The 27,978-nt window shown below is 42.9% G+C and overlaps 1 protein-coding gene across 6 annotated transcripts in view; it reads left to right on the top strand.

The window, feature by feature from the left end:
- The window catches only part of KDM4C (lysine demethylase 4C), a 447,042-nt gene extending 420,255 nt beyond the window's left edge, over positions 1 to 26,787 (top strand). For all 6 annotated transcript variants that reach the window (XM_053573098.1, XM_053573112.1, XM_053573102.1 and 3 more), the window contains 3 exons: positions 14,251 to 14,370; positions 20,384 to 20,476; positions 25,688 to 26,787. In XM_053573098.1, the coding sequence (XP_053429073.1) occupies positions 14,251 to 14,370; positions 20,384 to 20,476; positions 25,688 to 25,864 (390 nt within the window). In that variant the 3' untranslated portion in view covers positions 25,865 to 26,787. The remainder of the gene's footprint in view (positions 1 to 14,250; positions 14,371 to 20,383; positions 20,477 to 25,687) is intronic.
- Positions 26,788 to 27,978: the final 1,191 nt, after the last annotated feature.

Here is a 27,978-nt window from a genome sequence, read left to right as displayed (position 1 = left end):
CCGTCACCAGGCATGGTGTGCCATTTGTGTGTTAGTGCATCATCTGGAAACAATCAAGGCTAAGCTATTCTTAGGTCACAGCCCAGGAGTGATTTAATCCTTGATCTCTCCTTGCAGTGGCACATTTTATCACAGAAGCTTTCTCTGCAATAGTGGCGAGACCCACATACCTGTTGCTTTCATCTTTTTGTTTCCCCCACTGGGGTGTCATCCAGTTGGTTAAGTTAAGCCAGACTTTCTGTGGCCCAAAGAGAGCAGGGTCATTCTGCACCAACAGGTGCTCCTGGGGGTGTTGATCCCGAGGGTGCTTCCTTTCTCTGACCAGAGAAGAAGCTGACATTATAAAGAAGAGCTAAAGGAGGGTAGTCATCGAGTAGTTGAGATTAGATTAAGGAAGAAGAGGCGTGAGTAACAGGGGATGAGTATGTGTGTGTGTGTGTCCCCGATTTTTCTTACTGTTCTTTTTCCTCTCTGTGCCCGAGGTTTGGTGATCAGGAAGAGCACTAGAGTGGGATTTGATAAATCCAGGAGCCAGGGCTCCAGCCCCACCCTTGCTTCTAGGAAGACTGGGACAGATCATGGCTTGAGGGAATCTTGGCCAAGCAGTCTCTTAAAAGGTCTGCGTCACCATAGCTAGTAGGTTCAGGGTTGCTGCATAGGTAAGGCAGGCTGAGGGGAGTGTGCCCTCCCTCTCCCCGACTCATCTGTGACTCCCCTACCCACCGGGACATCTCCTTTACTTCACCGGTTATAGAACACTGCAAGTGGCCAGGAGCTCACTCATTGCTGTGATTGTTCAGAAGCCTTGGCTTCTTTACGTGGGATATAAATGCTGCCTCTTTGAAACACCCAAGAGCAAGTCCTGGTTCTTGATGTTATAGAAATCTGGATAAAGGCATTTTCTCTGACACATTCGTAGAGAGCTATTGGTCACTGCTAAATCTTCTCAGATCCAAACAAAGCAGTCCTCATTCCTCAGTCATGGGGAAGAAGTGAACAACTTAATGAACACAAAGTGGTTTCAGAATGCCCTTCCTCCAGGATGCTCCCAGGATGAAATTTTCTTGGGTGAGGTCCTGTTCAAAATGTTGCTCTCAGATGTGGAAACAGTGCCCCAGACAGAGTCTGGCCAGTACAAGCAGGACGACTGTTCCTTTGCTCTGGGTGTTGAACGCTCACCAGTGCAACTAGGAGAAAGGTTAAATGAATTACTTATGCAACTATGAAAAATCATGTTTTCAAAGGATATTTAACGATGCAATATAATAAATGGAAAAGTCAGGCTCAAAATTGTATATACCTATGATCCCAATTATGTATAAATATATAAATATGCAAAGGAAAATCCTCAAAGGAAGTGCATCAAAATGTTACTGATTATCTTTGGAGAGTGTAATCATATGTGATTGTGATTTTTAACTTTTATCACCTTCTTATAGTTTCCATATGAACATGTTTTATTTTTATAATCAAGGAGAAAAATATTATTTTTCTTAAGGACCTTTGAGAACTCCATGTTTTCTTACTGTTTTCCCCCAGTTTTCCTTATCTGGATATTTTCAGATTGTCAAAATTTTATTTTGGATCTCTTATCTCTTGAGGCATCTTGAAGCTCTCTGGAATGTAAGAACCATATAGAGTGCTAATAATCTCTGTTTAATGCGTCTGCCTTATACTGCAGTTCCCTGATGTAGGTGTTCTTAACACTTAAATCCTTTTTTAAAGAAAATTTGATGCCTGTGTTTTCTTTTCCTTCTTTTTTTGAGACAGAGTCTCACTTTATCGCCCTCAGTAGAGTACTGTGGCATCACAGCTCACAGCAACCTCCAACTCCAGGGCTTAGGCGATTTTTTGGCCTCAGTCTCCCGAGTAGCTGGGACTACAGGTGCTCGCCAGCACGCCCAGCTATTTTTTGTTGCAGTTTGGCGGGGGCCGGGCTTGAACCTGTCACCCTCCGTATATGGGGCCAGTGCCCACTGAGCCACAGGCACTGCCCCGTGATGCCTGTGTTTTCTAACGAAGAGTTGCATTAAGTAAACCACATCTCTTTTATTCATTATTTTCCTTTTGTTCCCCAATACAAGAAAGGCTGGAAAATTCCGTTTTAAGTGAATTATCACCCACCCATCTACTTACTAGCTGTGTGACCTGAGGCAAGTTATTGCGCTGGTTTAGCTGTAGAGGGATGTTGACACTCCTACCACCCTACCAGGTAGCTTTAGGTTTCAACTAGAATAACACCTCTGATCTTGTTTTGCAGTCTGCCTTCTATTTCATGTGTTCAGTTTCAGCACAGCTTCCCTCATAGTCTAGGTTCTTGGCGTCCCAAACTTTTCTTCTCTAATTTTAATCCCAAGGCTCACTTTCTTGCCAGGGTTTTTTTTTTTTTCCCCTCCTCCCTGTTGTCCTCTAGGTGTTCCCTGTCTATAGGAATTAAATCCAGACAAAGTTCGCTTAACAGCCACCATCTGCCAGGCATTGTGCCCCGCTTTTCTGTTCTCTTTTCTTGAAAATATACATTAGCTCTGATTCTCCCAGTAGCCCTGCAAGGTGGTGTTAATATCTCCTTTTTATTGAGAGAAAACCAAGAAGTAGGAGGTGAGGTAGCTTGTGAGGGGGAACAGGCCTCTGACACTGGACAGCTGACCCTAGACCATGGGAGTCGTGCTGCGCATTGCTTCAGCGTCTAGGTAAGTGAAGGCTGTGCTCGGGGCAGGCGCGCAGACCCTGGAACAGAGCGGGAGCCAGCAGGCTGTTCTGGCCCTCCCATGACCATAGGACAGCCCTCCCCTTCATGCTCATCCTTGCCCTTATCTTTCCTCTCATCTTTCTTTTTTTAGCTTTTGGAACTGACATTTATTTTTAGAAACCACTACAGAGAAATCCACCTCCAGCCTGTCTTTCTCCATTTTGCGACATAAATTTTTATTGACACAATAAAATATTTTATCCCCTCATGCATTTTAGTCCCTGCCAATAACTATAAAGAAGGGGAAAATCTGTCCTGTGTAGATGGAAAATTTCCCCCTTATTTGGGTATGAGGAATTGCAGTCCAGGGTGCTCAGCAGGAGAGTGCCGCACGCCTGGTGACTGTCACTGGGGCTGGCCTTTGCCATTTCCCATGTTGGGAATCATAGACCTAGTGTGTCTTTGCTCTGCTAACTAGCCATGTGACCCCAGTGAGGGAGTTAACACCAGTTTCCTCATCTGTCTGACAGACATAGTAGTAAATACTAGCATTATTGTTGGGATTATTGGATTGTAATTTATAAAGCAGTTACTGTCCAGCCTGAGCAAAAGCAAGACCCTGTCTCCACTAAAAATAGAAAAACTAGCTGAGCACTGTGGCGGGTGCCTGTAGTCCCAGCTACTTGGGAGGCTGAGGCAGTGGGATTGCCTGAGCCCAAGAGTTTGAGGTTGCTGTGAACTATGATGCCAGCACTCTACCCAGAGCAATAGAGTGAGACTCCAAAAAAAAAAAAAAGCAGTTATTGTGATGCCCAACACATAGTAAACATTCAGGTAATGTTTGGCTCGGCTGGTGGTGATTATTATGGTGGTGGCAGCCAGTAATTTTTGGTCAGGTTCTGTGGCCAGAGGGGTCCCTAAGCCAAAGACTTAGTTACATTTTTTTAAGCCTATGTCATCCATGCGTCTAAATAAGCAGAGGTTACTGAGAAAAGGATCTAAGGGGAAGTATCAGAAGCTTTAACCATAATAAATTCTGAATTTAAGTACTTCTTATGTCTGGTGTTTTTAGCAGCTGGCTCCTGCTGTGATGGGGCATTTGCCTTGGACCATTGGTGGGATATCTAGAGGCAGAGGAAAGGGTCAGGGCCACTGTGTCTTGTGTGGCCACTCCACATAGTCATCAGGAGAGCTCGCTTGACTATGGACCCCACGTGGAACCAATCTGGGGCTGCCAGAGACTCCAACAGTGCTCAGGCCCCAGGGAGCTGGCCTCTCCCTATGACATCTGCCTGTGAGGCCATATTGCTGCTTCAGCACAGCTTGTCCTAAGTCGGGACTCTGTAATTAGGTCACTTTGCATGGAGGGTGTTTAACGTGGAGGAGGTGGAATTTTATTTAGTTAGTTATAAGAGGCCAGGGCACAGTTGGCATCATAGAAGGCTGAGCCGTGGACACAGTTCCCACCTCCTTGCCTATTACCTGTCATCACACACGGTTCCTTGTAGTGCAGGTATTGTGTCCTTGAGTCTGCACCTGGATCTGAATGCTTTGAGAGAGAAGACTCTGAGATGGCTGTGTCTTTTTGCCTCTGTTACCTAATGCTGCGTTCAGAGCTGGCCCAGAGGGCGTGCTCTGTGTGTATGGGAGGGAGGGAGGAGGCCTGTCCAGGGCAGGGACTGTGGAGAACCTCTTGTCAGTGCCGTGTGCCACCACCCTTGCCCCCACACCACTGCCTCCCTGCGTCCCTCTCCCATAGCCCCGCAGGTGGTCATACTCCCTGCTGTCACGTTTGTTTCTAGTTTTCGAAGGAACCAGAAAAATGATTTCCAAAAGTTGCCTAACTTTGTAGTTGATGTGCTTTTAAAGTTTCCACATGCCAGAATCTCACCTATTTCTAGTATCATAAAGATTTGGCTTCTATGGTAAATATGCCATCTGAGGCTTAATGCTATAATATTAATTTGCAGAATAATAAAACAGTCTCCACATTTGAGTTCTGAACTGAAGGGAAGTGCATACTAACATACCAGCTGGCCTCAGGAATTTACCGAGTCAGTGTTAGAGCTGTTCTTTCTGTGAAGATGACACTGTCTTTTAGAAAATGGGTATAGTCATGTCCCAGGGCACTGGTCAGGTGTGGCCAGTGGAAAAGAATTTGGCTACTTGAAGGAGCAAGGTGAATGTCATTCCACCTTAACAGCAACAGCCACAGCATCTTGGGGTTCTAGAAAGGATTGTGTGTATGTGCGTGTGTGTGCGTCCCTTCAAAAAGAAAAGAAAAAGGGATTTGGGCGGTGCCTGTGGCTAAAGGAGTAGGGCGTGGGCCCCATATACTAGAGGTGGCAGGTTTAAACCTGGCCCCTGCCAAAAACTGCAGAAAAAAAGAAAAAGGGTTTTAAAAAGGAAAACTGGACATCAGACTTGGAGTTTTCTCAAATAAACAGTGCCAGTATGGATGCAACCCTAAGCCTGAAACTCCAGCTTTCTGTATCCAGCACAAAACACACCAAGGTACAGGCACCCCAGGGTGGGGCATCCTGGATTTTTTTGTTGTTGTTGTTGTTAGAGACAGAGTCACACCCTCGGTAGAGTGCTGTGGCGTCACAGTTCACAGCAACCTCCAGCTCTTGGGCTTAGGCGATTCTCTTGCCTCAGCCTCCCAAGTAGCTGGGAGTACCAGCGCCCACCACAATGCCCAGCTATTTTTTTGTTGCAATTTGGCCAGGGCCGGATTCAAACCTGCTACCCTTCATATATGGGGCCAGTGCCCTACTCACTGAGCCACAGGTGCCGCCCCTGGATTTTCTTTTATGCATGTTGGAAGGCTTTCCCTGAAGATGTAGCCAGAGGATGGGGCATAGAACTGTTTCTTTCTCTATACATAGAATGAGTAGTTTGCACTGCAAGGCAATTCCTTAGACAGTCATTCTCAACCAGGCCGAGCATCAGATTGTCTGAAGGGCATTCAGCTTGCACCTACTTTGGACCAGCTGAGTGAGAAGCTTCTGGGGTGGTTAAGCTTAGATTTACTACTCTAGAGAAATGAGTCTGATGTTGAATTTTTCAAAACTGATGAAATTAACTTTATAAATAGTTGATGTACCTTTTTACTAAGTAAAAATCCCTATTCTAGGAGTCTATTCTAAGAATGTAGTCAGTAATTTGGACAAAGATTTATAGAGAAAAATATACAATTGCATTATATATGATAGGGGAGAGTTGGTATGACCTAAATAGCTAACAGTAGAAGAGCGGCTCAATTAATTGTGGCATACCTGTTCTGTTGCATTTATTCATTGAGTAAAATAGATTTTGAAGAAATGATAACTCAGAAAACGTTCATGATGGTGGTAAATAGCAAAGTATAAAACTATAAATGTATACCAGAAGACAAATATTGTAACACTCCACTTACATGAAGTACCTAGAAAGGCCAAATTCATAGAGACAGGTTAGCAGGGCCTGAAGGGAGGGGAAATGGGGAGCTGATGTATGAATGTAAGTGTTTCTGTTTAGGGAGATGAAACTCTTCTGGATTTGGAGAGTGACAGTGGTTTCACAGCAACATAAATATACTTAATACCCCTGAAATGTGTAATGAGGTGTGGTTAAAATGCTAGTTTTTTCTTATGAATATTTTACACCCAACTAAAATGAAAGGATCTCCCCCCCCCCACCAAACAAATGCCGTGGAATAAGTGAAGGAGCACAGCCTGGACCACAATACTGAGCTCTTGACAAGGGCTGCATCATCTGCCTCCTCCAGGGAGCTCAGCTGTGCCCTTACCTGAAAGAAAATAAGACCAGGCCTCTGGGGGGAGAGGTTGTCTCTGTATGAGTGTGTGTATGTAGAGGATGTCCAAATCTTATAAAAGAGAACATAGAAAAAAATCTTCAAAAACCGGAAGCGCAAGAAAAAATATCCAAATGGTCACAGTGATCACTTCCAGGTGATGGAAATATGGATTGTTTTCATTTTTCTATCTTTAAAAAAATTCTACAGTTGTTCTTTAATCAATATATTGTAGGAGCTCAGAACAAAAATTGTAAGTGAAATAGTTTTGAAGTTTTTTCTACCTTTGTTAATGTCTACATGAGGGATGCTTGTGAGTTACGTTTAATAAGAAGTCTATAAAGTGGCATGTCCTCCTCAGAGCAGCCTCTTGAGTGGCGATTCCCAAGAGCCTGCTGTTGCTCAGGTGTAGCAGCCCATATAGCCTATGGCTAGGAGGAGTGAAATACCTGTATAGCTCAATAATGGAACACCTTGGTGAAAAGGGCATGGAGAGGGATTTAGCTCTCCTAACAAGCATGAGAGAGCTCACGAGATGCGAGCATTAGTGAATTGGCAACCTCTACACCTGTGGTGTTGAGAGGCTTGAGATCAGCCTTATATAAGGCTGGAGGAGAGGGCAGTCGGGAGCGTGCTCATTCTATCATGGACTCGCTTACTCTGACTTCTCCTGCCTGCAGAACGCCAGCACGGGGTCTCTCTGCTAAAGATCACTAAGCTCTGTCTTTCTAACAAGACTGCTTTACTCTCTCAAAGACTATCTCTCTCTCCCTTCAACTAAAGTAAATAGACCTCAGGCACCTAGGAGCAATTGTTCCTGAGTGGGATAACAGCATAGCAGTCCGCGTCTGGAACCTAGTTAAGCCAGGGCCGGAGACCAACCAGTCCTGGGCCCTGATAAGTGGTGTCCATGAAGGGACCCCGACACTCAGGTGCCTGGTGACCTCCATGTCTGGGATCCCTTCTTGTGCATATCCTCAGAGAGGATATGTCCAAGATGGGGGACATATTGAGAACTTGGAGACCACCAGTCTTCTAGGGCCAAGACTTGTGAACAGGCTGGCCCTTTCACCAGTATGCTCCCTTCTTTGGGGGAGATTTGTACTGGGCCCTCTGTATGGCATGGTGTAGAAAGTTCTCCAGTTTTATCTTCTATACTTAAGTGAAAGATTTCCATTTCATGAGAGGAGGGATCTGCTATCACCTTACCAGTCAGGTTCATTAGTACTGAGCCATAGGAGCCAACTTGGATTCAGGCTCCCCAGAAGCTTGCTGGGAGTTCACAGAGTCTTCACGGATGCTGAAGACAAGGGACAGAATACAGGCAAGGATGGAAGAGGCTACACAGTTTCAGCTGCAGGCCCAGGCCACAGACCTGGTCCAGGGAGAATGTGGCTGCCCCCCTCACATGGTCAGCATACAAGTGCTGCTGCTGCTGCCTTCTGAGAGAACTCTCCCCTCTATTTGTTTCTCTGCATCTCAAATCACAGCTTCTAAATCCCAGGCAGGTGCAGCCCACTGGCCAGCCCCTGTCGCTGTCTGTGTGCCCGGGAAGCTGGGGAGGAGTGTCTGGCAGTGGTCAGCACTGTCAAGGCAGGCCAATTCTGCCCTCGCTAGGCTCCGTGGGGGAAGGCAGTTCTGGCACTGGGTAGCCATACAGATGACAGGTAGCCACTATGATTCTTAATGGCTATCAGTCTTCTTAATCCCTGCCAGAGTCCAGTAATGAGCAGGTAATTACCTCTCAGTGCTGGCAGCTACTGGCATCATTTCACTCCAGGTCACTGAAGCATTTTCCCCAAGGGGGACAGCCAGAGGTGCCAGACTATATGCTGTTTAAGTACTGGGAAGGCGTGTGCCATGTCTTCACCTGGTGCAGCTGGGCTCATAGATGGGGTTGACTGCTCCTGAGTCATACTTTCGGTTAGTGGTCGGGATGGGGCTGAGGACAGGGCTAAGACAGGGCATGTTCAAGGATAGCAGTTTCTAAGGATCCCTTTCAAAGGGCCCAGTAAGAGTTCCAAGAACACAGTAACTTCAGAACTTCAATAATCAGACTGGCAGTAGAGCCATTCTTTTCTCTTTAGTTGGTAGAACAAATCAGGCGTGTGGTCCTGGGCAGAAATGTAGTATGACACTGCCCTCTTGCCCTGGGTTGATGCCTTATCTTAGTCCAGTGGTTCTCAACCTGCCTAATGCCACGACCCTTTAATACAGTTCCTTATGTTGTGGTGACCCCCCCAACCATAAAATTATTGTCATTGCTACTTCATAACTGTAATTTTGCTACTGTTATGAATTGTAATGTAAATATCTGATATGCAGGATGGTCTTAGGCGACCCCTGTGAAAGGGTCATTTGACCCCCAAAGGGGTTGCGACCCACAGATTGAGAACCACTGTGGTCCTTTAAGTAGCTAACCACAGCCAGAAGTCTATTCTTGACTGTGGTTATGACTTCTGTCTTTAATTTTCACATCATCTACTTAATCCTCTAGCTACAGGCTTACTGGCAGCCCCAGACACTTGTGTTCTTGTGAACAAGGCTCTGGTAGATTTCGGGCTCATTTCTACATCCCTGAAGGCAGGGCAGCAAATAGCAAAGAGCTGTTTGTGTCAGGTGAAAGCAGACTGCTTCAAAAGATCTAGACAGCAACCGAAAAAGATGCATTAGTCAAAGTTTTAATGCATGTAATTTTCCAGCAAAAGTGTTTGTTTACCTCAATAGCACACTAAGAACTGCATTAGGAAAGATCTCCTTAGCATTTTACGTCCTTTAATCTTAAATTCTAGATGACAATTAAGGTTATGGGGGGGGAGCAGAAAGAGGGACGGAGGGAGAGGGGTGGGGCCTTGGTGTGTGTCACATTTTATGGTGGTAAGACATGATTGCAAGAGGGACTTTACCTAACAATTGCAATCAGTGTAACCTGGCTTATTGTACCCTCAATGAATCCCCAACAATTAAAAAAAAAAAAAAAAGACTGTCTCAAAAAAAAAAATAATAATAAATAAAATAAAAGAGCTACTTTATAAAAAAAAATAAAAAATAAATTCTAGATTATGCTAAAAAAATCCCCTGAGTCACAGAGATCTTCAGCAGGCCTTGGAATCTTCATTTCTAATGTGTGCCCCAGTGCCAGGGACACACTGTAAGAAGCTGTGCTCCAGGCCTGGTTCCTCATGCACAGCCCAGGGATGTGTGAGCCAGCTGGAGACTCTTAGGGCAGAGGGAAAAGCACTCAGGCTGTTTTTTTCCAGAAACTAAAATTCACCATTTTCAGACCTTTCATTTTTAAAAGAAACTTTTTTTCCCCCTGAATGAAATCTTAGTCAGAAACCCAATTTGTAGATCAAAGTCCTGCTCTGATTGAAGTCCCATAGGTCTCATTCCTTGTAAGGAATGTAACCCCCGCCCTACAGAGCACTGGGCTCCGTGTGGCAGCCCTCTCACATGTGGGTGCAATGCCCTCAGCCTATTTCTACCTTAGGTAGCTGGGCATTATTGCCTCCTAGTGGCTAATGCACAGTAGGTGATCAGTAAGGGGGTGTTACAACAATTTGGGGGGCACCCACTAGCTTCAAGCTGCTTTGGAGGGATTAGGGAAGCCAAAATATCAAACCCCTTCAACGTCTTTTCATTAGTCTATGTGTTTCTAGTTTTATCCTTTTTTTTTTTTTTTTTTTTTTTTGCAGTTTTAGCTGGGGCTGGGCTTGAACTGGCCATCCCTGGTATATGGGGCCAACACCCTATTTCTTGAGCCATAAGCACCACCCACTGGTCTCATTCTTGTTTAAATTTATACCCCACATAGAGAAAGTTTGTCAATGTGAGACAGCTGATAAATTGACTCCATTTCTTTAGGGACAAAATTAAGTGTTACAGAAATAAAGTCTTTCATGTTTTACTCTGAGCTACCTTAAAACCATGTGGAAAGTGGCTGGGGGGTAAATAATGAATTATACATACTGAATAAAGTTACACGCAAATCAACATGTATCCACCTACAGCTAAGTGACCTGGAAAAGGGTGAGAGGTAGCCATCATGGTTAAGAATCCTCCCTCCTATAGCCGTGCGTTGTGGCGGGCGCCTGTAGTCCCAGCTACTTGGGAGGCTGAGGCAAGAGAATCGCTTAGGCCCAGGAGTTGGAGGTTGCTGTGAGCTGTGTGAGGCCACGGCACTCTACCGAGGGCCATAAAGTGAGACTCTGTCTCTACAAAAAAAAAAAAAAGAATCCTCCCTCCTGGCCAGATTTCTCTTCTTAGATAATTTGTTGATTTTATTCTATGAAAAAAGAAAAAGTTTAGAAAGCAAGAAGATTGGGAAAGTAAACTGAAGTGTCTTCTCTAGAGTTCAACATGAAAGATGTAAACTCCATCTTTGTGGCTGTGACAGGGCAACATGAGGTGGGGGCTGAGCTGTAAAGAGTTATTTGAGGTCATTTTCTTTATTTTTTTTAGACAGAGTCTCACTTTGTCACCCCTGGTAGAGTGCCATGGTGTCATAGCTCACAGCACCTCAAATTCTTGGGCTCAAGAGATTCTCTTGCCTTGGTCTCCCACGTAGCTGGGACTATAGGCGCCCACCACAATGCCCAGCTGTGTTTAGAGGTGAGTCTCGCTCTGGCTCAGCTGGTCTTGAACCCGTAAGCTCAGGCACCTGCCTTGGTCTTCCAGAGTGTTAGGATTACAGGTGTGAGCCACCGTGCCTGGCTGAGGTCATTTTCAATGCCAAGTTAAGATTTGTTGTGATTAAACGGTGAACTTACCCGGTAGTGGGAAAAGATAGCAAACTGTACCTCAGACATTTTGTTTTCAAAAACCTTTTTTAAAAAGAATTACCTGTCACTTGGGAAAGTTGCATACTTTTAGTTTATTAATAAAACTATTTTTATATTAAGTTGCTCAAGCATAATTTATACTTGTCTAGGCCACATTTCTATGGCATTGCCTCACCTTGCTGATACATGTATGGTACCTAAAATTGCAGGTCATGGCGGCGCCTGTGGCTCAGTGAGTAGGGCGCCAGCCCCATATGCCGAGGGTGGTGGGTTCAAACCCAGCCCCGGCCAAAAACTGCAACAACAAAAAAAAAAACAATTGCAGGTCATGATTTATTCGGGGGAAGTTTTTTTTTTTTTTTGCAGTTTTTGGCCGGGGCTGGGTTTGAACCCGCCACCTCTAGCATAAGAGTGGGGTATTTGGATAGCCCACTCTTTCACTTGTGCATGCCCTGCGGTCAGCACCGCCCTGGGGAAGTTTTATTTTAAAGGTTAATAAACTTCTGTTGAAGTTCAAATCTGTAAAATTAAAGACCTAATCTGTAAATTAAAGTGATAAAGGAATGCCTTAACCCTCCCGCTTGGAAATTGTTTGTGATGGGTAAGTAAATGGAGGTATATGGCCTCCCATATTCCCCGAGGCCTTGGCTTGCTTCTGTTGGGATTCAAGAAGCTCCCAGTGGGTACCAGCATGGATAGTCTCATCCTGACCAAGAAGAAGCAGTTTAGAGAGACTACAGAGTCAGGAGTTGGGGGTTTAAAATATCACCCTCATTACTAATAGCAGATACTGGGGAGTGTGGCTTATATCTGTGGGCAAAAGGGTTTTCTAATACTGGTTTGGAATGAGGCAGAGTTGCCTAGTGCCGGCCAGTGCAGGAACTGCAGGTGCCTGTCTGTGGAAGGAGCAGAGAGCAGTGCATTTCTCTGCTGCAAGGCAGCTCCAAGGAGAAAGGGCAGGTGAGGGGCTAAGCCAGAGGTCCCCAGACTTCCTTGGGGTGCCTCTGATATCTCAGCACATTTTTCACATGGCCTCAAAGTCAAGAGAAATAACCCAACAATTCTGTTAAGTCAGGTCCAAACAATGTAACAATGTTATTAGTAAGCTGGTATCCCACAGGCGTCACTGTCAGTCTTTCCCCTGATAGCATCCCACAGAGTCCCTTCCTGTGAGTTTGCTGTGGCACTTCATATACTGTGGTGCATAGTCTGGGCAATATGGTCTCCTTCAGAACTCAAAAGTAAAGTCAAGGTGTTCCTAATCCTCTTGAAAGAGGCGGTAGGGGAGTAAAGGAGAACCAGAAGTGTTACCTAATGGAACTTCCTCCCCAGGGAAGAAGCTTTAGTTGCCAGAAGCATGCTCTGCCTTGCTACCCCCACCACTACCCCAGCGTCTGGGTTTCAGCTCAGAGTGACCCCGGAGCTGATGTGACTGCCTAACCCAGGAGACTGGATACATGTGTTCAGTATATACTTCGAAGCTGTGCCTTCCGGTGTTCTTAGTACCACATAAATCTTTGGAAGGGAAATGGAAAGAGAGGTGATAACCCCAAGGGCATATATAGAGTGCATTTGGATAGCCCACTCTTTCACTTGTGCATGCCCTGTGGTCAAATTTGATGAGGGCCAAGAATAAACTTATTTTCATTTGACTAAGTTAAGGTGCACTCTGTTAGTTCAGTAGAGACTCTGAGCACACTTATTTTTCTCTTTGCTGGTAGCTCTAAATGGAAGCATGGTCTGTAGTTAGATAAATGAACAGCTGGGCTTTTCGTGGGTACTTCCTAGCCCGAGAGTAAAATGGCCACTCTTTCATAAGCAGAATTTCTATTAATAATAAGAAGTAATACATGGTGAATTTCTAGTTATAAACAGCAAATATTTCCAGTGTGTGTGCCTCTTATTTAGACCACAGAATATGCCCAGGCTGCATGAATAACTTGATTGGTAAAGTGCATTTCAGTCATTCAGATTGGCCTCATCAGTAAAATACCAGAGTTAGCAGATCATGAATTGCTAAATGTGCAAAGAGTAAAATTTACCATTCAAATTTAAAAGTTTGTGAACTGTTTCTGTGAAAATGTTTTATTTACTATTTTACCTACACCACTCCCCACCACATTTAAAAAAAAAAAAAAAAAAGTGCCTTCCAGGATAAGACTCCTGGGGAGTTTGCTCCGAATCACTGCCTTAGGAGGTGGTGATGTGGAGCAGAAGACTGGAAGTGAGAAGACTGTGTGGGAGACTATGGGAGCCACCACCTGTGGAAGGAGATGCTGGGCAACATGCCTGTACAGGGAGCTCCAGGGGTCTTGAAGGGGTGTGCTAGCAGGCTGAACTCACCAGCTTCACCTGCCACGCTGCAAGTGATCCTGCTGTTCCTTGTCTGCTGCATGGGCAAGTCCCACCAGCTCTGATCTCACTGTTTCTCCCCCACCCATTTCCACCCAGTGTCCTCAGCTCTTCTCCCATTCAGCTTCATTCTTCCAGAGATCCTGCCAACTTAAAGGAGCCTCCTAGGAGGCTCAGTTTCCTTGTCAGTGAAATGGGGATAATTAATACTCCCTGCTTACTTCTTGAAGTGATTATAAGGATCAAATGAGATGTGAGCTAAAGCATTTTGTTAATTGCAAAATGCTGTATAAATGTCAGGTGTTATAAATCATTAGCTGGTCTATTCCTCAGCTAAAGCAGTTCCTGCAAATTTTAGTTACCCCCTGAACAATTCTTTGTCAAATAGCAAATGTAAATGCTGCTGTTTTTTCCTGTTTGTGTTATGGTGGTTCCTTTGCAATTTTATGATGTAGGCTGAATCTTTAAGTACTCCTTTGGCTCATATCTCTTCCCCTGAACACCCGTGCAAGATCATAAGCCATAAAACACAGAGGCAATAACTCCTTTTAATTGCCAGAAGTTCATCATTTGCTCTAAATGCAGTCGCTTAAGCACTCGCCTTGAAAAGCCTGTCTCTGTTTATTCCATAGAGCCGAGACTGTGTGAAGCTGGGCCCTCCTGCCGAAGGAGAAGTTGTTCAAGTCAAATGGCCTGATGGCAAACTCTACGGGGCAAAATATTTTGGATCAAATGTTGCTCACATGTACCAGGTGGGTGCTGCCCTTTCTCTGATGCTTATGAGAAGCCAAAGGGAGACAGTAGATCAAGTGTGCTGCCAATGAGGAAGCCACGTGAATTTGGGGCACCTCTTATTCTATGCAGGAAGCAAAGATTCAATGTCTGATGACCCTAGTTGAAGCTCTGGAGTTCTATTACCAAATTGGATGCTGGGAAGCCCTAACAACATTCGATGAATGGTTAATTGTAAGGAATATAGTTCAGCCAAAAAGCTAAGTGAATAAAAGACAGACTGCTTCCCTGTGTTGCCATCATATGGGGAGAGGCTAATTGGCTGGCTCACCTCACCTTCAGCCAATACAATGAAGGCTGTTTTTCCAACGTAACCCCAGGATTGTGGCTTTTGGGTGAGAAACATGTACCCCATATTCCTTGACAACCCTGAAAACCTAGACCAATGGTGTATTGGTGCAGATGTGGATAGTTAATGTCAGTGAGTTGGTGGTTATCATGCACCGGAGCTTAAGGAAGTGCTTGCTTAATGAGAAGTACAGCTATCAGTTTGACATTCTGTTCACTAGGGAACTAACTCTACGTTTATTAAAGAACATGTATACAATGAAAAAATGAAATTTGTTGTAGATGGTCTCTATCAGTTTAAGAAATGTCCTGTCTAAGCCTATTTTCTTAAGTGTTCTGATCATGAAAGGATGCTGGCACTCACAGTCAATATCATATTGAATGGAGTAAAATTGAAAAATTTCCACTCAAATCTGGAACTAGACAAGGATGCCCATTGTCTCCACTGCTATTCAACATAGTAATGGAAGTCTTAGCCATAGCAATCAGGCAAGAGAAGGTGATCAAGAGTATCCAAATGGGGTCAGAGGAGATAAAACTCTCACTCTTCACGGATGACATGATCTTGTATCTGGAAAACCCCAGGAACTCAACTACAAAACTCTTAGATGTGATGAAGGAATATAGCAGCATCTCAGGATACAAAATCAATACTTACAAATCATTAGCTTTTATATATACCAGCAATAGTCAAGCTGAAAATGTAGTCAAGGACTCTATTCCTTTTACAGTAGTTGCCAAAGAAGATGAAATATCTGGGAATTTACCTGACAAAAGACTTGAAAGATCTCCATAAGAAGAATTATGAAACTCTGAGAAAACAAATGGCTGAAAATGTTAACAAATGGAAAAACATACCATGCTCATGGCTGGGAAGAATTAATATAGTTAGAAATGTCCATGCTACCTAAGGCAATCTACAGATTTAATGCAATCCATATTAAAGCACCAATGTCATACTCTAAAGATCTTGAAAAAATAGTACTTTATTTTATATGGAATCAGAAAAAAACTTCGAATAGCCAATACATTACTCAGAAATAAAAGCAAATCAGGAGGTATCACGTTATCAGACTTCAGGCTGTACTGTAAATCTGTAGGGATCAAAACAGCATGGTACTGGCACAAAAACAGAGAGGTAGAACAGAATAGAGAACCAAGGGTTGAATCCAGCTACTTATCATCATTTGATCTTTGATAAGCCTCTCAAAAACATTCATTGGAGGAAAGATTCCCTATTCAACAAATGGTGCTGGGTGAACTGGCTAGCGACCTGTAGAAGACTGAAACTGGACTGTCACCTTTCACCACTAACAAAATTTGATTCTCACTGGATAAAAGATTTAAACTTAAGACATGAAACTATAAAAATACTAGAAGAGAGTTCAGGGAAAATGCTTAAAGAAATTTGCCTGGGAAAATATTTTATGAGGAGGACCCCTCGGGCAATTGAAGCAACACAAAAAATATATTACTGGGATCTGATCAAACTAAAAAGCTTCTGCACAGCTAAGAGCACTGTAAGTAAAGCAAATAGACAGCCTTCAGAATGAGAGAAGATTTTTGCAGGTTATGTTTCAGACAAAGGTCTGATAATTAGAATCCACAGAGAACTCAAACTAATCAATAAGAAAAGAACAAATAACCTCATTTCTTTGTGGGCAAGAGACTTGAACAGAAACTTCTCTGTAGATGACAGGTGAATGGCCAACAAACACATGAGAAAAAGTTCATCATCTTTAATTGTCAGAGAAATGGAAATCAAAACCACTTTGCGATATCATCTAACTCCAGTAAGATAAGCCCACATCACAAAATCCCAAAACTACAGATGTTAGTGTGGCTGTGGAGAGAAGGGGACACTTCTACATTCTGGTGCGATGACAAACTAATATAGCCTTTTTGGAAAGAAATTTGGAGAATTCTCAAGAACTAAAAGTAGACCTACCATTCCATTCTGCAATTCCTCTACTAGGTATATATCCAGATGATCAAAAATCATTTTATAACAAAAACATTTGCATCAGAATATTTATTGCAGCCCGATTCATAATTGCCAGGTCATGGAAGCAGCCCAAGTGCCTATCGACCCATGAGTGGATTAACAAATTGTGGTATATGTATATCATGAAATACTATGCAGCCATAAAAAGATTGGAGACTTCACATCTTTTGTGTTTACCTGGATGGAACTGAAACATACTCTTTTTAGTAAAGTATCTGAAGAATGGAAAAAAAAATCCAATACTCAGTACTATTATGAAACCAATATATAATCATCTACACATTCATACTAATGATAAAACACAACTATAGTCCAGAATGGAAGGAGTAGGGAGGGGAGAGGTTCGGAGGAGGGAGGATATTTGGTGGGACCTCACCTATTGTGCACAATGCAATGGTATATTCAAATCTATTAAGAGTAGGTAGAGTATACATATGACCAAAACAAGTAAGTAAGTGTGACAGTTATGTTAATCAGTTTGATGTAAGCATTCCACATTGCATATCAAATCAGCACACTGTACCCCACAGATGTGTAAATTTTGATTTAATAAAAAATAGTATTATTCAGAAGCAAAAAATAATAAAATAAAAAATGAAATTATTTGATTCCCACTAGAAATGAGAATGAATTAAATTCTAATGAGGGAGACAATATGGATAGCACGTATGTCTTTGTATTCCTTCAGAAAGGCTTTAAAAAAGAACAAGTCTCAGAACTCAATACTGTAGTATTTTCCATAGCATTGTGGCAGAAATTAACTTTCTCAGGCTAAACAGGAGAGTGAAAACAGGAAGATTGAAGTAAGAGAAAAAGCTATATGATTCAGGCCTGTTACATTGAAAAACAGCTTGGGAATGATAAGACTGCCAGTTTCAACAGAGATATTGTTCAAACGTTGATAAAGATCAAGAGCTTAAGTGGAAGAGTACATTGTAAAGCACTGTATCTGGAACTGGAGCACAGGGTAATTAACGTTGTCCAAAGAAGTTTGAAGAACTCAGAAAAGAAAGAATATCTTCATGGTCTAGAAAAACCCAAGAGGAGTGAGAGGGGAGGATGTGTGCATATATATGTGTTGTATGTGAATAAAGGCCATTTTCCCCTTTACATATGGAACTGGTGATAGTGTAAGTTGTAGATTTAGGTTATTTATAATAGGGTAGGTGCTGAAGCTTCTCTGTATCAGAATGGCAAGAATTAGGCAAAAAATCACAACAGGGTGATATTCCTGGAGACTCCTGGAAAAGAAGCATTACCATATCATTTGAAAGAAAATAATTGCATTTAATTAAACAATAAGTGCAAAAGTAAAGCTTTTTATACATAGCAAAACTATTTGCTACATGAAAAGCATCACATGATGAGGACATGTTCAAATTTAGGCTAATTAGTAAATCAGTGTGGGACCTTCCTTGAATTTATCAGTCTCAACATAAAACTATGGGCATATTTATAGACTCAATGAAAAAGTTAAGACTAATATTAAAATTATCTTTCAAGCACAAGTAGTTTAAAATTCCTCATTAAACCAAGTGGCCTTTTGAGATCATTTTATGTTTTCTGTCTAATTATTCGACCTCAGCATTGAATACGCAAAGACATTTATAAAAATAGATACAACTTAAAATACCTACTACACAGTGCCAAATAGCCTAAGTATGTGCATGATTTCACCCTCACAGTAGTCCTGTCAAATAGGTATTACTGATTCTACAAATGGGGGCGGAGGAAGAGGCTTAGTGATTAGATTTGTAATATTATATTAATAAAAACAATTTTTTTATAATCTGTTCATGAGCACTTAGCTGATAAAGAGAAGGGTCGGCATTTACTCTCAGCTCTGTTCCAGCCACCATCTCTGCTTGCCTGGGGTCACCTCTGGTTTTAGTACTGAGGGTTCTGCTTCCTGGGGGACCCCTTCAGTTCCAGGATGCTTGATCACCCTAGTCCTAGCGTAGCATACTTTCTTTTAGTTTTGTAATTGCCTTTTTCTCTTTCACAATTTTCAAATGATCAAAAGACAGTAGGCACAGGTGGCTCTAGCTAGGCTCTCAAACTGTATAAATAAGATGACACTTTGACCTAATTAAATATTAAAGAAATCATTCTGCTCAGACAAGGCCAGGAAGGAAACCCTTCTCATCTTCATTCAGCCTTCTGGGAAGTGACAGCAAGCATTCTCCTGTGACAGAGATCTAATTCCACATTAATCTAATGTTAGTAGTATGTGGGTTGTAAGACATTGAATTGTATATTTTATCTTTTTTTTTTTTTTTTTGTAGAGACAGAGTCTCACTTTATGGCCCTTGGTAGAGTGCCGTGGCCTCACACAGCTCACAGCAACCTCCAACTCCTGGGCTTAAGCGATTCTCTTGCCTCAGCCTCCCGAGTAGCTGGGACTACAGGTGCCCGCCACAACGCCCGGCTATTTTTCGGTTGCAGTTTGGCCGGGGCCGGGTTTGAACCCGCCACCCTCGGTATATGGGGCCGGCGCCTTACCGACTGAGCCATAGGCGCTGCCCATGTATATTTTATCTTGATTAAGACAGCGATGGCTGTTCATCCACCAGCAGCCCGGAACTGGTGGCTTTTGCCTGAGAGACATATATCTCTACCCTCCTGGGCATCCCATCTAGACCAGTGGTGCATTGGTACAAATGTAGTCAAGTTAATGTCATAAGGAGCTGGTGGTTACCATACACCTAAGCTCAGGGAGTGCTTGTTTAATAAAAAGTACAGCTTTCAGTTGGACATTCTGTTAATACTTGCAATACCACGTATTTAAAAAAACAGATTTTTTTTAATTAGCATAGCACAACCGCATGGTTTAACTTAACTTTTATCTAGAAATACAAGCATATTATTATGTCTTAAAATTAAAGAATTCAGACAAACAGACAATTTAGGGACTTCAAAAATATGGTGTTGTTCAGCATTATGGCGCATTAGGTGTTCAACCTGACTACCTCACTTGTGTTTTCTCTTAGAAGAGTTCACGTTGGATTAAACCTGAATACTCTAGGTTTCTGTTATCTTTTCTCTGACAAAACCTCCCAAAATGTTGAAAAGTTGGTTATAAAATTATTTGGTGCCATTTTATTAGCATGAGCAAAGTTTTAACCATTTTAGTTTTAGTTGATAATGTATTTTCACACAATTGATGAGGTTTATATATTATGAAGTTGAGAAACTGGGATTTTCCTGGCCTGCTTGATTGAATTTGATGAAAGTGACTTTTGAAAGTTAAATCTTGAGAAATTATTTTATCTGAGAGGATTTTTATTTAAGAGCAAATACATCACCTTTTGTTTTGCATAGAGGAACAGTTTCCCCTGTTCTGTTGTCAGGGCCTCTTAAAGAAACAAACTATGCTAACAGACCTAGCCGGTCTTAATGCTAAATCTGCCACAATCTCATATTCTGTGAAATCCTTTGATCAACAGGCATTTCTCTTTGTTTTTGCTTTGTTGGATAAAGTTTTCATATGCCTTATTCCAAGAATTTTGACTTATGTTAAAACATCTTTTGTTCTTAGTTGTTGACTGGTTCCCTTGTTTATTCTGCTCACATCCTTTTTATCTTTGTGTGTGTGTGTGTGTGTGTGGTTAATTGAAATGCTTTAAAAAAGGTCAGTGCTTGTTTTTTAATATACACCATGATGTCTTGTTTCTCATTAGGTTGAATTTGAAGATGGGTCCCAGATAGCAATGAAGAGAGAAGACATCTACACCTTAGATGAAGAGTTACCCAAGAGAGTGAAAGCTCGGTTTGTAAGTGCTGGCAAATGCCATTCAGGACCCACCAAGTAAATTCTTCATCCTCTCCCTGTGCTTTCCAGGCCTGGCAGGAAACATATTAATACTTAAGCCTTTGGATTAATTTTGAAGAAAGCCAATGCAACTTTTTCCTTTTTGAAAGCTATTGAATGCAATCTTCAAATTTGGCTAAAAATAGAGAAACTATTGCACATCTCTTACTTTTCTTCTAAGTCAAATGATGCTTCTTTGTGTTAACATTATTGACACACAATAATACTTATTGAAAACGCGCAAAGCACCAGAAGTGCACAAAGATGCCACCAAGGTGTTCCCAATCTTGTTAGTATAAGCAACAGTAAAGGGAAGTAATCAGCACAACAAAATCAATGCTTGTAATCAAAAACATTTGTACCCTCATAATATTTTACATTAATCATAAGAAGAAGAAAGTATTCAGTGGAAGAACAGAGGGACTAGGTGTAACTGAATGTCTAGTCTCCTGTAGCCTTTTGAGAGAGACTGACTTCTATCTCAGAAGATCCCTAATTTGTATTAGTTCACAAATTAAGCTTTCACTTTCATAATAAAAGGGATAAACAAAGATTAAATACTAGATGTGGGAATACTGAAGTGGGTTTTTTTCATTGTTTATTTTTGTTTTTTGAGACAGTCACTCATACTAGAAGGCAGTAGTGGCATCATTGCTCACAGCAACCTCAAACTCCTGGGCTCAAGAGATCCTCTTGCCTCAGCCTCCTAAGAAGCTGGGACTGTCAGCGCATGCTACCACACTCTCTTATTATTCTATTTTTTTTTTTTTTTTTTGTAGAGACAGGGTCCTATTCTTGCTCCGGGTGGTCTCAAGCTCCAGGCCCAAGCCATCCTCCTCTCTTAGTCTCTAAAAGTCCAAAAGTGCTAGGATCACATGTGAGCCACCACACTTGGCCTAAAGCATTTTTTTAAAAAAGAACATATTAGTTTCAAGCCATTATTACAATTAAAAGATAAACATTGACAAGCAATAAAACCTGAAGTTAAAAAATATAATTTATGATAATTTATGTTTCATATTATTGTATCATAAAATAGTTCATGGACCCCCAAAATGAAGTCAGTTATACTTCATCTATACACAATATCTATGAAATGATAAATCCTGAACAGGGAGCTTTTGGGAGTTTTTGGTTTTTTTTTTTTTTTTTTGGAGACAGTCTTACTCTATCATCCTGACTAGAGTGCTGTGGCCTTAGCCTAGCTTACTACAACTTTAAACTCCTGGGTTCAAGTGATCCTACTACCTCAGTCTTGAAGTAGCTGGGACTGTAGGTGCCCACTATACCTGGGGAATTTTTCTATTTTTCGTAGAGCTGGAGTCTTGCTATTGCTCAAGCTATTCTTGAACTCCTGAGCTCAAGGAATCCTCCCACCTTGACCTCCTAGAGTGCTAGGATTACAAGCATGAGCTGCCCCTTCCCCCAGCCTGATTAGGGAAATTTGAATGGATGAGATTTTCCTGACTAAAATGAAAATTTTATTCCTAAAAAAGTGACACTCTTAGTTTTCAGTGCATGCTAGTAATATACCTGTTTCAGTGAAAGAGTTACTATAGATTGTTTGTTTGGGGGCTGGGAAACCAAGGGTTTTCTTAATGTTCAGTTGTAAATTCAGTTCCTTTCATGTCAGGTGGAATGGTCACAGCAGAGTAACTGCATTAGGTGGACATGGACTTTCCCCTCAGCTGCATCCTGAGGAAGGTCCTTCAAAGTGAGGTGTCAAGAGCAGCCCGCTCAATAAAAAAATGTGGCTGGGAGGAGACCCACGCACCTGTTAATACATTAACCACCAGATAGTAACTGCCAGGAAAGAGAAAATTAAATATTCCTATCAGAAAGACATCAGCTACATCTTAACAAAGGTCCCGCTCCCCCCCCCCAAAAAAAAAACTAGATAACTTGTCAGTGTCCTGAGACCTTACATCTCTTGAGAAAAACCTTTCTTTTCAAGATTTTAGACCTAGCTGCCTCTCATTCTACGCTCTCCCCTGGACTCTCTTCCCTTTCTTTCCCTTTTTGTAGCCTCTAGATTAGAGGATGGGGAATGGAGTAGGTAGGTAGACCCCCCTCTTGGGTCTTTGGCTTTCTAATCCAGGTGTAGCTAAGGTTCTTACTTGTAGATTTCAAATACTATTTCTTAATTGCCCTAGAAGAAAGCTGTTCCACAATGGATTTGGCTCAGACACCATCAAGCACACAGCATTCAACTTTTTTTTTCTGGGAGAAAATGTTTTAATTTAAAACAATGAAAATACATACATCACGATCATACATTCTGAATATAACCTGTTGTGTCAACAGCTAACTCTAGCAGAAAATATCTTCAGGAACACAGGCTCACAGTCACTGAATCCAGGGTGCCACCTCTGTCGCTGTTGAATCAAAGATGTCTGCGCCCTTGCTGTGGCCGGCTGACTTTCCCTTCAGGCTGGTGTATAGCCCTCAGCCCTTGATTAGTCTGGCCATGATTGCTGTTTTTTTCCAGTTGGTGAAACAAATCTAATTAGAAAACTCATTGATGGAAGATATTTTATGGGTAGGGAAATCTTTTTTGTTTTTAAGGAGGTAGGATAGCAGCCCTCATCAGGAGGCCTTTGTGTTTTAATGACTTTGGCTCACCCAGACACACGCTGACTAGGGGAGAAATTTTTCAAAAGAGTCAGCAGTCCACCTTAGTGATTGTGCCGGGCTCTTTCTGCTCACTTCAGAAACAGCCCCATTACCTTTTATTGTCTTACAGAATAACCATAGCAACAGCGCATAATTAGCTGGCGCTCCTGGTAAATGGGTTTTATTATTGTATTTGAGAAGCCAACTTTTGCTATTCCCGCACAGTGGTAACACTTTCATTGATGTTTTATTTTCTCCTTTGATAACTTCAGCACTTAAAAAACTGAAAGAGCACTCAGAGGAAGTATTTTGCCAAGAAGGAATGAAACAAAAGTATTTTCCCTAATGGTAGGGGATACCCAACCAACCCCCCATCTCCTAGCTTTTGTCCTTAGTGAAACCAGGAAGTATTGGGGGGGAGCCATGGAGGTAGCCCGTGACCCTGGTAGCTGTCTCATGGACTGCTGGGGAATGTGGACAGCCTTACAATTAGATCCATTTTTTTTCCTGGCTTCTTTATGCAGTTCCCTTGTTTTTCTCTTCTTCACAATGAAACTTGTGTTTTCAAGTCCTAAGAGCCGGACACTACCCCTGTCACCAACCAGGAGAGGGGTTGCCATGACACAGTGAGATGCACTGTGCGTTAGTATCATCAAAATTCATCCACCTCATTGAAAACCTATTAGAGATGCTTTTTAAGTGGAAAAGTAAAGGAAAATTAGGAAGCAAAAAATGTGCCTGAATGTATATAGACTATAGGCTTTACCTATCAGGGAAAAAGCCCACATGCCTTCACTCAGAAAATGCTGAGCAGTGACTAAGTGCCGGGTGTGTTGCTCGTGTTGGGATCACGTACAGAGTGGGATTCTGAGTCCCTAGCATCCTCATCCTTAGAGGGTCGCCTGAGGCTTCCCTGCCCCTTCCCTCTGTACTGCCCTGTTTCCACTGCACTATTCTGTAGAGGGAGCCCTCTAGTTTGCCTGTGGAAAGAAAATGTGTCCAAAGGCAGAGAAGTATGAGGCCTTGAGCCAGGAAGTGTGGCTGGGACCTGCAAATAATTCAGTCTAAACACAGCATGGGGTAAGATTGTGCCAGGTTATGCAGGTCCAGCCTTGGAAGCATGGGTGTCATCTTGAAAGTCGTAGGGTGGTTGAAATTTTATGAGCAGGGGCATATGTGTATGCTCACACAGAGCTACATAACAAAAGGGCTTTCAGAGAGTTTGCTTCCAGTGGTCCTGCAGGAAGTAGATTGGGGAACAGCATGTGTTGCAGTGGTTTGGAGAGGAAGTGTGGGGGCCTGCTCCGTGGGATCTGTGTTGGGAGACAGGCAAAAGGATGGGGGCTTTGGGGTTACAGGTAGGAGGGACCTTGAACAATAGAGGGACTAGGGGAGATCTTTTAGGTTTCTGACTAGTACAACTGGATGGATGCCGCTTGTGGACTATAGGAAGGATGGAAATGGAGAAGGAAGACTTTGCGTTCAGTTTGACGGGTTGATTTGCAGTGCCTCTGAGGTGCCTACTGGGCCGGGGCTAGTAGACCTGAGCACAGGACAGCCGAGCTGGAGCAAGAGACGTGCACATCCTCAGAGTCAACACAGACACCGAAGCCACGAGCGTGGGCACAGAGGACTGGGGGGGACACGTAGAGGAAAGGCCAAACATGACAGCCAGGGCATCAGAGTAGAGCAGATAGTCAAGAAAGGGAAGTCTGAGACATCAAAACTGAGCAGCCAAAGGGGGAGGAGAAACTGGAGGAAGGAAGGGTTTATAAAGTGACAGAGAAGGGAGCTTCAAGCAGTGGTTAGGTGGCATCCCTTCAAGTTAATTTAGGGATGACTTTGAACACTTTAGGACACTTAGAGACTTGTCATAGGAATTAGCAACTAGGACTGGAGCAAGAACAGTTTCACAGAAAGGGTTGGGGCCAAGGTGCAAAAGTGGATAGGAATAGAGGTGAATTCGAGATGACTGTTGACAGGTTTGTCCAAAACCTTGTTGAGGCTGGGCACGGTGCTCATGCCTATAATCCTAGCACTCTCGGAGGCTAAGGTGGAATGATCCCTTGAGCTCAGGAGTTTGAGACCAACCTGAGCAAAAATAAGACCTCATCTCTACTAAAAATAGAAAAAACTAGCCAGGCACAGTAGTGCTACTCCAGAGCCCAAGAGTTTGAGGTTGCTATGAGCTATGACACCACGGTGGCACTCTACCCAGGTGGACAGAGTGAGACTGTCTCAAAACAAAACAAAATAAAACCTTGGTGGGCAGGAGCCAGAAGGGAGAGGGAAAGTAAGGAAGATTGGAATGAGAAGACTTTAATCCTGCTTGTGTTTAGGGAAGGTCCCTGGGGGTGGGGGGTGGGGTGATAGGTTGGAGATCGTGTAGAAGGTGGGGCTAAGTGGAACTACCTTTTCTCTCTAGACTGAGTCAGGGTGGGGAGGTCAGGGAGAGTCCAGAGCCTTGGCTGGGCCCTGTTCCCCTGAGCTGGCAATTCCAGCCCCCATTGACTGAGTCAGACGCCATATCCTTCTGCGATGTAATGCTGGCTGCTTTTAGTCCACAGCCTCTGATATGCGATTTGAAGACACATTTTATGGAGCAGACATAATCCAAGGGGAGAGAAAAAGGCAAAGAGTCCTGAGCTCCAGGTTTAAGAATGAATATGTGGATGACCCTGTGTACCGCACTTTTTTGAAGAGCTCCTTCCAGAAGAAGTGTCAGAAGAGACAGTAGTCTGTATATACATTGCTGCAGGCAATGGATCAGCTTGGGTTGGAAGAGAGAAGATGAAGGGACAGCCTTAGTGCTGTGCTCTGGTTTCACTGGGGTAGGTGACACATTGTGTCTCTGACAGTGGTGAATCAAGCTTCCAGAGTTTGGTCACCAAAAGTACAAAATACACATATTATTAATTGGATGCCACAATCTGAAGTCATCCCCTAGTCTTACTTTCACTTGTCAGCAATTATCTTCTGTGATTCCAAAGAACTTTTCTAAGTGAAAGGTAACACTAGCGAATCATCCCCCTAGAAAAAGCCACTGCCAGAAAGGACGAGGGTCCTCATGTGTGGCTTCTGCCCCCGGTTAGGAAACATGCAGAGACTTCTCTCCCCCAGCTCCAGCAGGTCGGAGCCTCGTTGCCCAGGTGGGAGGGTGATAATTTCTATATTTTCCACAGTCAGAGAAGTCCTCTCACTTACTTGTTTTCAATGGCAGTTTTTATAAAACATTTTTTAAAACACAAATGGCATGTATGGTAATGAGATTTACCCGTGTGCTATCTATATTTCCCTTGTACAGAACTTTTACATTTTTTTATATTCCTATTGCTTTTGATTGTGTGTGACGAGAACTGAGTTGTTGGCCTTTCTGAAATGAAATTTTTGGCTCCTGAGGAAGAATTCTTATGAATTGTATGGGAATTTTATATATTTAAAAGAAGGAGATCTGGGCTGTTATTTTTAAACACTTTTTTTTCATAATACATATTCTGAGTAGATATTTATAAAATATATATTTCTTTCATTATTGTAAAATTAGAGTTTAAATAAATATGCTTTGATGCATAGTTTTGAACTAATGTAACATGATTTTTCCTTTTTAAAACAGCCTGAAAATGTACTAGTGTTTAAAAATAAAGATTTCCATTTTCTCCAGTCCTGTCTCTGACTTGTTTGTTTGTCTGGGTTTCAAACAACAGGAAAATGAGTTTTGTTGCTGTCGGGACATAAGGCAGCCCAGGGTTGTCAGACCTTCCTACTATCCCTGACTGGTTCCATACCTGTGGGCAGGTTTATGGCAACACCACCATTAGGGAGAGGTAAGGCTCCTCTGCCTGTCCACTTCAGGGCCAGCTGAAGTGTTTTCCTCAGTTCCTCTTCTAGGCCCTGAATAAATGTCAGACCCTTGAATCTGGATCACTCTTCATCCCAGGGCTCCTGGTCCCCAGGTGTCATTAGAAGAGAACTAGAGGTCCTCCGGTCCCTCCCTCATTGAATGAGGAGTAGGGAGAGGGCAGGCAGGGAAAGGGATGACCCAGGGGTACTTAGGTTTTAGTGACTGCTTCTGTTCATCAGGGCCACAATTTTGCTGCATACAAACAACAACAAAATCTTAGTGGCCTGCAGCAAGAAACATTTGTTTTGCTCATGAGCCAGCAAGTTGGCAGATCTAGGCAGAGCTTGGCTGGGCAGCTGGGCAGCTGTGCTGACCTTGGCTTGGGCTAGCTCTCACATCTGCTCCTTATGTCTCCCATCATCCTGTGCACCTGGCAGGCTTGCCCCAGGTATGTTTTTCTCAAGTTGCTGGCAGAGAGCAAGTGGGTAAGCTCACTGCAGGTCTCTGGGGATGGTGATTGGGCCAGGGATTGGCAGAGGTGTTAGGGGCATTTCACTGTTTCATGGCAAAGGATGTAGCCGTATCCTGTTACTGATGAGACAGGGAAGAACTACAACAGAGAGGGAAGAACTACAACCAACACTCCGTTCTCTAGGCCACTCCCTGGCAGGGTGCTCATTTTCCAGAGTGTTCCATGGCTGAACTCTGGGCTGGGGTAGAGCTCACCAGCCTTATTTTTACAGAGGCTGAGCACTCCATATTCTCTATCAGGATAGTCACATATCTGATCAAGTAATCAAGCTTGAATTCTCTGGGTTTTGAATAGAACTGACCTCACTCCATGACTTGCCAGGAAAGTAGGCCTGTGTAAGGCATTAGGAAGAATTAATCTAAATAGGATCATTCGTTTTGTACAAGTTTGCCTGTCAGCAAGATTTCTGATTGGCTGCCACAGGGAGAAAATGTGCAGAGTGTGATGTGCTCTCAAATACAGCCATGTTTTATGGTCT

The sequence above is a fragment of the Nycticebus coucang genome, chromosome 2 (genome assembly GCF_027406575.1).
Source record: "Nycticebus coucang isolate mNycCou1 chromosome 2, mNycCou1.pri, whole genome shotgun sequence".
Lineage (NCBI taxonomy): Eukaryota > Metazoa > Chordata > Mammalia > Primates > Lorisidae > Nycticebus > Nycticebus coucang.
This window is presented reverse-complemented; position numbering and strand designations above follow the sequence as displayed.